Source organism: Rousettus aegyptiacus, unplaced genomic scaffold (genome assembly GCF_014176215.1).
Source record: "Rousettus aegyptiacus isolate mRouAeg1 unplaced genomic scaffold, mRouAeg1.p scaffold_m13_p_14, whole genome shotgun sequence".
Taxonomy (NCBI): Eukaryota; Metazoa; Chordata; class Mammalia; order Chiroptera; family Pteropodidae; genus Rousettus; species Rousettus aegyptiacus.
Window position 1 is genome coordinate 9,268,048 of NW_023416289.1, and position 12,391 is coordinate 9,280,438.

Consider the following 12,391-nt stretch of genomic DNA (forward strand, 5'->3'; position numbering starts at 1 on the left):
ACAGCCAAAAGACATGACAACAGTGAGGGTTGTTTTCTGCTTTGTTAAAATAACAAAAAACTGTTTCTATGGACCTCCAACATGCATACTTTGGTAATTTTTATTTTTTGCTATACCTACTAATTAGGTGAATTTCTGTGTACACCAGGGCCCACAACCCTCGCATCAAAGGCTCTTGTATTTTGGGGACAGTGGGATGACTCATGCCTGTGCTTATGAAAAGCACGTTCCTTCCTATATAATCTGCTCCGGGACTGCAGCTAAGTTTAAAAATGAGGAGGCACATCCTCAGCCCTACTTTGCCTTTTCCAAATGTGGTTTACTTCTCTGAAGCCAGTTTTTTAGGTACGAAAATTATCCTGAAAATTAATGAGTTTTTGACCACAGAAAAGAACAGGCTCATCAATTTCAAATTTGTCGCGGCTGAAGCTTGCAAACTCCTCTTTAAATGGCTTTGAACTGATCGCCAAAGGTCAAAGGAGAAGGGGTCATGGATAACCTGTTTCTACCCTCTGTACGAACATGTAAATGTCACGATTTCAAAACTATAATGATTTTTTTCTAAATGTTTATATAAATTTTATAACAAAGACTACATATTAATATGATCTTTAGAATCTTCTAAGGAAGTATTGTTACAATGAAAGGCCAGGTCTCCGGAAGTAAAACTGTAAGTGATTTACATCCTCTGAAGAGAAAGTAGAATGTGGCATCCAGTGCAGGGACTTAATGTGCACGTGTGCCACGTTATTTCTCCTTCATACTTTTTCACTCAGTAGTTATGTCATTTTATCATTCCATCCTTCTAACCAGCTGCTTTGAATAATTCAGACATCCTCCTTCTCTCTCTATGTAGTGATGTAGATCACAGAAGACACCAAAAATGTTAAAATACAGAATTTATAACAGATGAAAACTGAGTTCTTGCCTGTCTTTTTGAGACTAGTGTTATCCTTCTCTCTTAAAATTAAGGTGGGTGGGCAGGGGACAGGGTGTATGGAGAAGGAAAAACCTTTCTTATCAAACTACTAAAAGCTAATCAGAATATTAGCAATAATTTTAAAACAGACATTTATCTCGCCACAATAGAATTTTTAAAACTCATTGTAAATCCATTTAAAGGATCATTTCTTATTCATATGTCAAGCCTGTGCATTAATAACTTTTTTGACCTAAATAATTTTATTTTCTTGTTGATAGTGTATGAGTGTATAGTTTACCTTCCTTGCTTTTATTCATATTCAGTAATTAGCCATCTAGTTTTCTTTGTCAAATATTTGCATACATTTCAGTTATATGACTCAAATAAGCTGAAATAAAAAGCTCAAACTCTGGGGAACTGAGAATTCCTGAAATATCTTTATTTGAAAAAATTAAAGTTACAATGAATGAAAACATTTAATGGAAGTGATGTTATGGCCCAATACCAAGATTTTGTACTGCAATTAAAATTAAACCTCACATTCTTTAGGGAGTCTCAAACCATGGTGACGCTGCCTTAAATTCAATAAGAAGGAAATGAAACCATTAATAAATATAATAGCGCCTTTAAAACAGTTAAAAACTCAAAGTATGTAGGGAAGTGCTGTGACTCATTACACAGAAGTCAGTTCTTTACCCTACGATGCTGGGACTAAAGGCTGAATCTAAATCAAGAGTTGATGGTCATGCTATTATTTTCAACCTCTTTTATATAATTAAGACCTAATTGCTGACAACCATCAAAGTAAGTTATTACAGGCTACTGAAATTTGGTATAGAATATTGTTTTATAACATAAAATGTTTATAATAATCTTTCGTATTCTGTAAGTAATAAGTGACCAATATGTTTCTGTCCAAATCTTTGTTATCATAGGCTTGTTTTTCCTTTGGGAAGTGGAACTGGGTAAGCCTTGCCTAAGTGGGTCATAGTTAGACAAACTTGAGTGCCACACGAATTAGGAAGAAAAAAATAAGCCTAACTTTGAATTTCTGGGGTTTCGTGTCCTCTTTTCTCTTTCATTATTTTTTTTTTTGTCACTTGTCCTTCAGAGTTTTGTTTAGATATCTGTTCAGAATTACTCTCCAAAAAAACTTTTTGGTCATCTCTGGTTTTGGAGCGTTAGATAGAATCATATAGCTAATGAGAAAGGTTAAGGTACAGATAGAGAATAGGAAGACAAGAGCTTCTGCTATGCTGCTTAATATTTTTTGGGTAAGCAAACCTTTCAAAATGTAATGAAACATATGAACCTTTCTCGGAAAAAATATACAGAAGCTTCATACAAATTTTAGGCCTTTCATAGAATCCAAGGCCTAGAAAAATAAACAATGGACTCTTAGCTGGGCTTCTTATGTCCTGCAACTTGGATGAGTTGATACACTTGTCTAGGCCTCTATTGTGCACAATAGGTACACAACTCTTATCCCCTCTTCTCAGGTATAGTAGGAGAGAATGTGAAAATATTCATGGAAATACTTGGGAAGTAGTGTGTTGTAGAACACATTCTATTAACAAAATTTTTTTTAACTGTACATTTTTTGTTGAATTTAAATTTTGCATAAAGTATATGTTTATCTGGTTTCAGAAATCTTTTTATTATATACAGATTATTTCATAGACATACTATTTTAGTATAACAGAATTTCATGTGTTTGTTTAAATAAAAACACTGTATTTTCTGCTTCTTTGGTTTGCTGTATTAATGGTTATACCTCTCAAGTTATTGAAACATGTTTTCTGAGTAAAGAAGATTAGGACTCTTGAATAGAAACTATGTAGGGGAAGTTTCTCATTTTGAATAAATGAATTCTTATGGTTGCTATGGGGATGATGCAGTGTACAATTAAAGGTAATTGGACGGTTTTAGGAAAGCTGTCCAAAGCAGTTTGTATAAATGGTAGTAATCTCATTAAAATCACATTAAGATAAATCTGAAACATTAAAGTGAATATTATACTACAGATTATACATATTGAGGTCTTTGTAGACAATATAGAATAGAAAAAAGAAGAAAGAGACTCTCTATTAATATCTTTCTCAGTGGATTTTTTGGTTTGTTGTTTTTTAACTTGACTAAAGGCACTATTATTTGGGAAAATACCTAGCCCGTAAAGATAAATGAACAGATTTTTGCGATATTATTTCAGTATCGACATGAGCTATGATAAGAGCATAGGGCTAATGTGATTCCTTTAAATTTTTCTGATATTTTAAACTTTAAAAAGTCAGGTTTCTATTTCTAGTGCTAACTAAACTATACTTAATTTCCCAGCATTTCTATTTTTATTTTTAATATCCAAGTATTATATATTGCAACCAAAGATTATCGAGGACATTTTCTATAACTTTCATAGTGTGGTTTATTCCTACCTGATGTCTCAATAGACCGTCAACAAGCTAGCTATATGTCGTCTTTTTTTGTTTGTTTGTTTTTAGCTAAACGATATTTATTTGAAACTCACCGTGGAGAGAGTTTTAAAATATTAGTATTCTTACTGTTTTAGGATGCACATTCACAAGGTGAGGTGGTCTCATGCTTGGAGAAAGGCCTGGTGAAGGAAGCAGAAGAAAGAGATCCCAAGATTCAAGTGTCTGAACGCTGCAAGAAAGCCATTCTCCGGGTGGCCGAGCTGTCCTCAGATGACTTTCATTTAGACCGGCATTTATATTTTGCTTGCCGAGATGATCGGGAGCGTTTTTGTGAAAATGTGAGTCAATTTTTTTTTCTTTTCATTTTAAATATTTTAAAATACTCTTTCAAAAATAAAATAAACTAACAAGTGGGAGGTGGAGTTGGTCTCAGGACAACAGAAAGTGATACTGGGTGCTCCGCTTTGGTTTCACATCGAGTTGACAATTGGCTTCTGACAGCTTCTACACGTCATTTTTTCTACTGTATCTAAAGGATCAATTTCAGCTCTTATCTGTTTGTATTATATTTTACCAGGGAATCCTATTCACATTTATTTCATGGCTAAAACTTTGCCATGTTACATATTTATATTTACTATGTTTTTGGCTAAGATGAAAAAAGCAAGTGGCTAGCTTTTAAAACCACATCCTTGATAACCACCCACAGACCCAACAGAACAACTTTCCAACACTTTCTTATTTTTTTTATTATTTATTTATTATAACCACCCTAAAAGGTGTGAGGTGATCATTTCATCGTAATTTTGATTTGCATTTCCTGGATGATTAGTGATGTTAGCACTTTTTCATATACTTACTGGCCATTTGTATGTCTTTTTTAGAAAAATGTCTTTTAGGTCCTTTGACCATTTTTTAAATCAAGTTGTTCATTTTTTTTGCTATTGAGTTATATGAGTTTTTTTTTTAATTTTTTGAGTTTTTTAAAATTTTTCAGTTACAGTTTACATACAATATTATATTAGTTTCAGGTGTACAACATAGTGATCAGACATTTATATAATTTATGAAATGATCACCCTGATAAATTTAGTACCCGTCTGACACCATACACGGTTATTACAATATTTTTGACTGTATTCCTTATGCTATACTTTACATCCCCATGACTATTTTGTAACTACCAATTTGTACTTCTTAATCCCTTCCCCTTTTTTACTCATTCTCACAAGACCCTCCCATCTGGCAGTCATCAAAATGTTCTTTGCATCTATGAGTTTGTTTCTCTTTTGTTATTTATTTCATTCTTTAGATTCCACATGTAAGTGAAATCATGGCATTTGTCTTTCTGTGACTTACTCCACACAGCACAATACCTCTAAGTCCATTCGTATTGTTGCAGATGACAAGAGTTCATTCTTTTTTTTATGGCTGGGTAATATTTCCTATGTACCACCTCTTTATCCATTCATCCATTGATGGACCCTCAGATGGCCTCCATATCTTGGCTTTTATAAAAAATGCTGCAGTGAACATATGAGTGAACATGTCCCTTCAAAGTAGTGTTTTGGATTTCTTTGGATTAGTACCCAGAAGTGGGATTACTGGGTCTTTCTTTGTCTCTTGTTATAGAATCTGTTTTAAAGTTTATTTTGTCTGATAAAACTATTGCTACCCCACCTTTTTATTTTTCTCATTTCCGTTTTCATGAAATATTTTTTCCCATCTTTTTACTTTCAGTCTGTGTGAGTCTTTCTATCTGAAGTAGGTCTCTCGTAGACAGCATATGTAAGAGTCTTATTTTCTTATCCATTTCGTATCCATTCTTATGTCCTTTGATTGGGGCATTTAATCCATTTACACTTAAAGTAATTGTCGATAGAATAAGTTATTGCTATTTTATTATCATATTTTTGATCTTCTTCCTAAAGACATCCCTTTAACATTTCTTGTAATACTGGTTTGGTGATGATAAACTCCTTTAGCTTTCTCTTCTCCGGGAAGGTTTTTATCTGTCCTTTGATTCTAAATGATAGCTTTATTGTATAATGTTAGTTGCAAGTCCTTGCTTTTCATCACTTTGAATATTTCATGCCAGTCCCTTCTCTGGCCTACAGAGTTTCTGTTGAGAAATCAGCTGACAGTCTTATGGGAGCTCCTTGTAGATAACTTGCTTCTTTTAAGCTTCTTTCTTTGTCTTTAACCTTTGGTATTTTAATTATGATGTATCTTGATGTGAGCCTTTTTGAGTTCATCTTATTTGAGATTCTGCATTTCCTGGGCTTTTATGTCTCTTTCTTAAAACATATTCAAAAGTTTTCCATCATTTTTTCAGATAGGTTTTCAGTTTCTTGCTCTCTCATCTCCTTCTGGTACCCTGATAATGTAAATATTGGTACACTCGGTGTTGTCCCAGAGGCCCCTTAAATTATCCTCGTTTTTTGGATTCTTTTTTCTTGTTGCTCCTCTGATTGGGTAGTTTCTACTGCCTTCTAAATTGCTGGTTCAGTCCTCTGCTTTATCTAGTCTACTGTTGATTCCCTCTAATGTATTCTTTATTTCATTTATTGTATTCTTTATTACTGACTGGTTCTTTTTTATGGTTTTTATCTTCATTTTTGTGTTTCCTTTCTCTGTGTTGAAGTTCTCACTGAGATCATTGAGCATCCTTCTCACCAGTGTTTTGAACTCTGCGTATGGTAGATTGCTTGTTTGTTCTGTTGTTTCATCTGGGACATGTTTCTTTGTCTCCCCATTTTGGCTGCCTCCCTGTGTTTGTTTCTGTGTACTAGGTAGAGCTGCTATGTCTCCCAGTCTTAGTAGACTGGCCTTATATAGTAGGTTATAGAACAACTTTCTGACACTTTAAATAGAATAATGTCCATCTTTACAACAAAGTACTGAGCATGACTTGTGTACACTCTCACTCTGCCTGCTGATTTGAATTAACAGCTTTAACTGTCAGAGCCACTGATTATAAGTTTTATTGACTCTAGCAGGATGTAAAAAGGGAGACTCACTGACACTTTCTTGATTCCCTGATTAACAGTATATTTGGAAATAAATGACAGTAGACATAGGAATTTTTTTTTTCATCTTTACTACAGGCAGTATTTTCTTTCAAAGACTACTAAATTTTCTAAATGGCTGAGCCATTCGGTCAGACGTACTCACTATTATATTAATTTAACAAAGTTTTTTATAGGATTGTAGATAGTGCCTAGCATAGCTACTTAGCTAATCATCATCATCACCATAATGTATACGTTCCATCTTACAGACACAGGCTGGTGAAGGCAGAGTGTATAAGTGCCTCTTCAACCACAAATTTGAAGAATCCATGAGCGAAAAAGTAAGTATTACTTTCTCAAATCCTCTCAAACAATATTCTTATAAACTGATAACAAAGTATTAATGACTGATAAAGCTTACATTTTTCAGAGGTGAGATACTTGTCTTTTAGTAGAGAACCAAAGCATAATTTGCTTAAACCCAGGAAATGAAGCTTAAATTGTGATATCTGGATATAGGAAAGCCAATTGAAAATCAGTTTGGGGAGTAAAATTGAAGAATGTTATATTAGAATTACGCTGAAGCCAGTCCTACATATTCAGGAAGCTTAGGCTGACCAAACCAATATGATTCATAGGTAATTAGCTATTAAATTTTTCAGCAGCTCTCTTCTTAAGCATTCTCATTACTGTTAGTCCTCTATTCCTAGATGAATGCAAGAATCTTTTATGACTTTGAAAAGTAATTATTTTTGGTTTTTCTATCCTGTTATTTACTTTCCTATGCAGCTGAGAAATGTATTTCATTTCAGTTTCTTTACTATTGCATAATTATATTTAAAAAGTATGGATTGGAACTTTCAAAATATTATGTCACTTTGATTTGATACTGGTAAAGTATACTTTAGGGACATGTTGAAGAGGAAAAGAATACTTTAACAAGGTCATGTATTAGGATCTACTGAATATACATGTGTTTAGGACAGCTGCTATTACAGCAATAATCTGCAATTCACTGTAGAATTTCAGGGCTCCCCAACCATTTACCCTTGTCTCTCTTGCCACACTAGTTTAGTACGCTTGCATTCAGTTTTAACCAGACTTAAAGATAGGCACTTTGGTAACAACTGCCATCGTTGGCACGTACTTGGCGCTGAGCCTCTGCTTGTCTTAGCGGTCCATGTGGACAGCTGAACTCTCCGAGCGGTCTTACAGCTCTCTTGCTGCACTCTTTTCTCAGTGTCGAGAAGCATTAACAACCCGCCAAAAGCTGATTGCCCAAGATTATAAAGTCAGTTATTCATTGGCCAAATCCTGTAAGAGTGACTTGAAAAAATACCGGTGCAACGTGGAAAACCTTCCTCGATCCCGGGAAGCCAGGCTCTCCTACCTTCTCATGTGTCTGGAGTCAGCCGTGCATAGAGGTAAGAGTTCATCTCTTTTTATCCTTTTTGGATTCACATTCTAAAGCCTCTTATATCTTTAAATGTTGTTTTTCCCCTATATTTGCTCTCTTGAGTACACTTGTGCCTTGAGACTCAGGAATCTAGCTTTGTAAACATAACTCTAGGAACTAAGATTTGGTTTCCCTAAGCCTTGTTGAAGCCCTTTTCTCTTAGTTCATCAATCCCTGATTTTGTTTTTATTTATATGTGGCTTCTTTTTTTCTTTTTTTTTTTTTACCTTTTCTTACAAAGTGTATTTCTCAAATCCAAATGTTTTAACTTTTTAAAATACATAGTGTATAGCATTTTCAGGAGAGTCAGCATGATGATTTAGCACATAAGCTTTGAGTCAGAGAGACATGGTTTCAAATTATGGCTCTATCACCAAACTAACTAGCTTGGTGTCCATTGTTTACATTTCTTAATCTCTCCAAACTTCATTTTTCTTATCTATAAAAAAGGATAACTATGTTGAAGAGTTCTTATGAGGACTGAATGAGGTTATTTGACATGGCACTTAGCATACAATAAGTGATCGGTATTGTTATTGTTATAACAGTGATGCTATTAGGAAATTAAACAGTAAAAATGAAAGTATTATATCCATAGTGTCAGACTCATGGTCTCTTAAGTCCAAAAGTCAATCCCTGACAAATGAACCAAGAAGGATGTGTAGATCAGAGTTGTCTTCCTTAATATTGGTTACAGACTACCAAAATGAAATTCCCAGCTCTTATTGAATAATAAATCATGCTGGAACAACAGTTGGTTAGTGATTAAAAAGTTAAGTGGAAAGAAAATTAACCATTAAATAAAGCTCAGAACTGTTTGGTGAATTTTTTTCAAATCTGGATAGTGAAAGACTCCTAAGCTTGAAAGCAATGGAATAGCAACTAGAGGCCATTTATGGTCTTGAATGGACTACCAAACACAGGACACTTTGGACACTATTGGAGAACCTTGATTATGGTCTAGGTATTAGATGAAGTTTTACTAAAATGAAAAGGTGGAGATTATTGACTAGTAAAAGCATATTATAAGAGTATATATAATATAATCTAATTTCGGTATTTAAAACCTAGAAAGTTAATGTCCTTAAACTGTAAATTAACAAGAAACACAAAGATTCAGTAAATAAATGGACAAAGGATACGAAGATGATCCAGAAAAGTTATACAGATCATTAACATTAAAAAGACTGATTATATTAAGTGTTAGAGAGGATATGGAAAAACTGGATCTATCATACATTGCTGATGAGAATTTAAAATGGTACCATCACTTTGGAAAATAGTTCGCCAGTTTTTTAAAAAGTTAAATGTACATCTCTAATATGAGATGTACATTTAACTCCTAGATACTTCCCTAAGAAGTATGAAAGCATATGTCTACATAAACTCTTGTACATGAATGCCAATAATAGCTTTTTTTGTAATAGCCCGAGACTGGAAATAATCCAAATGTTCATCAACAGTTGGAAGGGGTAAACAAATTGTAGCATATTCACATCATGAAATAATATTACTTAACAATGAAAAGGAACGAACTATCAATAAATACATGGGTGAATCTTTAAATAGTTATGCTGAGTAAAAGAAATCAGACAAAAAGAGTCTATATAAACTTTTTATATAAACTTCTAAACAGTGCAAAGTTATCAACTAAGCAATAGTCACAGAAAGCAGCTCGGCGGATGATGGGATGGGTGGGTGGGGTGGAGAGGAGAGAAAGGGAGGGTTACTAACAGAGCATGAGGGAACTTCTAGAGTTGATGGATATGTTCAGTATCTTGACTGTAGTGATGATTTCACCAATGTATACATATGTCAAACTTATCTGTTCATATGCTTTAAAAGTATAGTTTATTACATGTCCATTATACCTCAGTAAAGCAGTTTTTTAAAACATTTCTTAAGCTTTCCCACTTGGCCTTTACAGCTCAAGGAAGGTGGGGAGCTGTTGTCAATATTTGAATTGTAGTCTTTTCCTCAAGCTTTGACTGTATAGGTTGGTAGGGATTATTCTTGGCTTTCATTTTTACCCAAATAGTTATCTTATTGATAAGACTTCCATTGTCATAATGTTTGCATTATTAGTTCAGTAGTATAAAATCTGTATAATGTAGAACACTGGCAAGGTCAACCATAGTCTCTGGAGTTTTAAACTCATTTTACACTGATAAAGCTTTTGCTAAATTCTAAGATTTTCAGTCTATATAATAGCGTAAATGGCGTACTATAGTCTATGTAAAAACATGCACTTTTAATATGTGATGATGTCTGATCCTATTGCTCACCATAACGTTATAACTTAAATCCCAACTTAGGGCGACAAGTGAGCAGCGAGTGCCAGGGGGAAATGTTGGATTACCGGCGCATGTTGATGGAAGACTTTTCTTTGAGCCCTGAGATCATCCTGAGCTGTCGCGGGGAGATTGAACACCATTGCTCCGGATTGCATCGGAAGGGGCGAACCCTGCATTGTCTGATGAAAGTGGTTCGGGGGGAGAAAGGGAACCTTGGAATGAACTGCCAGCAGGCGGTAAGGAAACATTTTCTACTGCCATTTTGAATGTCACATTTTATCAGCTGAGGAGCTTCTTCCTGACCCCCACAACTTACTTTATGTGGGTCACTTGTGACATCACAATGAATATTAGATACTAAGAACCAGACACAGAATATTGTTCCTTCAGGCATATCATAGTAAGAATGTGGATTTCGCCACAGAGCAGACATTTGAGCTCATATTCAATAAAAGCTATATACTTAAAGAAACAGATGAAATGCATTGTTCACTGAAATGTTTTTTAAAAAGGTAACTTGCTAGGATAGATTTACTAAACTCAGAATCAAGGCAAACCCAGTTCTGGTGAACCCCAAAAGGCCCTCCATCAAAAGAGAATTTTCCCATCATAATAAATTTAGGTTGAGGCTGAAAGAGAGCTGAAATTAAGTGCAATTTTCCTTTTACTACTGATGTGCAACATGGCAGGAATTCCAAGCCTGAAGGATCAAGAAATGATGTCGTTTTCAAAATCATACCATCTTTTCTTGTTAGACTAGGGCAACTATGCATGGAAGGGTCTTTCTTTCTCTACCTCCAGACTCTATACCCAGTTCTATAAAGACAGTTGGGAAAAATTAGCATACTTTGAGAAAGTAACGTTATTTTGGTCCAGGGTTCATTGACAGTTGAATAACTACAGATCAGGTACATAATATAAAGTTAACAAAGTATTATAGATACAGTGCCTCTGCTTCGTGAACACTGTCTGTGTTTATTACATTTTGCTGCATGAAAGTATTTGAACAATTTACAATTCCAAGTACAGCAGTGGTACCCTGTGCAGTGTACCCCATACTTTCTCCTGCTGCCCTTTAGGAAGCACAAAAGGTATAGGTCAGCATTAGAAAGCTGAGGCTCTCCTCAGGGAAACTTTAGGAAACTATAATTAATTAGTCTTTTATTTTTGTTGTTAGTGTTTTTATTAAAAACTGGATATTATTAGAATCTTGATTTTCCTGCTAATCATATAAAATCAGAATTTGATAGTCTGAAAAGTGAAATTTCCATAGAATTTTGATGTGGAATAAAATTTCATCTTAGCTCCTATTACCCCGACCCGGAGTAGACAGTAGTGTGTGCATCCCGTGGTAGGAAAAATAGACAAATGCAGCCTCTTCTCCAAAATACGAAGCCTAGCTAGACAGAAGGCTCCTGGATGTAGTTCTGCAGGAGCAGTCCTTGCTGGTGACTGTCCTAGGACACCTCCATGACGACGTGAGCGCCTGTGTCCCAGACCGAGAATTAATCTAGACACCCTGCATTTGTGTTTCATTCTTAATGCAGCATGTTTAGAATACCCCCCCCCTTTTTTTTAACTGAGGCTACACTTGTACTAAGGTGCACAGAAGAAAGGAAATGAATTGGTTTGACTTTTTTTTTGCGGCATTTAGCTAACCTCCAGGGGCTTTTTGAAATTTAGCTTATTAACAGAGCTAGTGACTCGACTTGAAAGATAAATAAGTACCACCCCCCTCACCCTTTGTGCCCAGAATAAAAATACTTTCCAAACCTAGAGGTTAAGCCTCAAATAGTGAAATTTGTGGTTTTGCCCACATTAAGTTTAGCCAAGTGGGAAACAACACTTTGTTTTTTATGGACCCATGGTTATTAGGAATTGAAGGAATAAATGATCCAAATTTAAAAATTTCCCTTAGTCTTCTACATTATCCATCCTCAGTCAAATGGAAGAATATTTTGAAATCATTTATTTTAGGCGGGTTTCTTTCTTTCTTTCTTTTCAACATATTCTCCCTTGATACAGTAGACTTCCATTCCATACAAGTGGGTGACAATTAATGTTCTCTGTTCTATTTGGTCGTGCTTTGCTTTAGTGATCTCTCAACAAATAGTAAACCGTGAAGCATAAAAATTAATATTAATGAGTACATACTTTTCCAATTGGCACCATAATCATGAACTTATTAAATTCTCTTCAATTATGGCTGAATGAGTCTGAGCCCAGTCTCTCCCAGGCCAAAGAATGACTGTCCACTCTGTTCTCTAGACTAAACG

At 34.8% G+C, this 12,391-nt stretch overlaps 1 protein-coding gene across 1 annotated transcript in view; it reads left to right on the forward strand.

The window, feature by feature from the left end:
- The window catches only part of GLG1 (golgi glycoprotein 1), a 99,378-nt gene that overhangs the window by 62,780 nt on the left and 24,207 nt on the right, over nt 1-12,391 (forward strand). The window contains exons 5-8 of the mRNA XM_016143970.2: nt 3,489-3,692; nt 6,635-6,706; nt 7,606-7,789; nt 10,137-10,351. Of these exons, the coding sequence (XP_015999456.2) occupies nt 3,489-3,692; nt 6,635-6,706; nt 7,606-7,789; nt 10,137-10,351 (675 nt within the window). The remainder of the gene's footprint in view (nt 1-3,488; nt 3,693-6,634; nt 6,707-7,605; nt 7,790-10,136; nt 10,352-12,391) is intronic.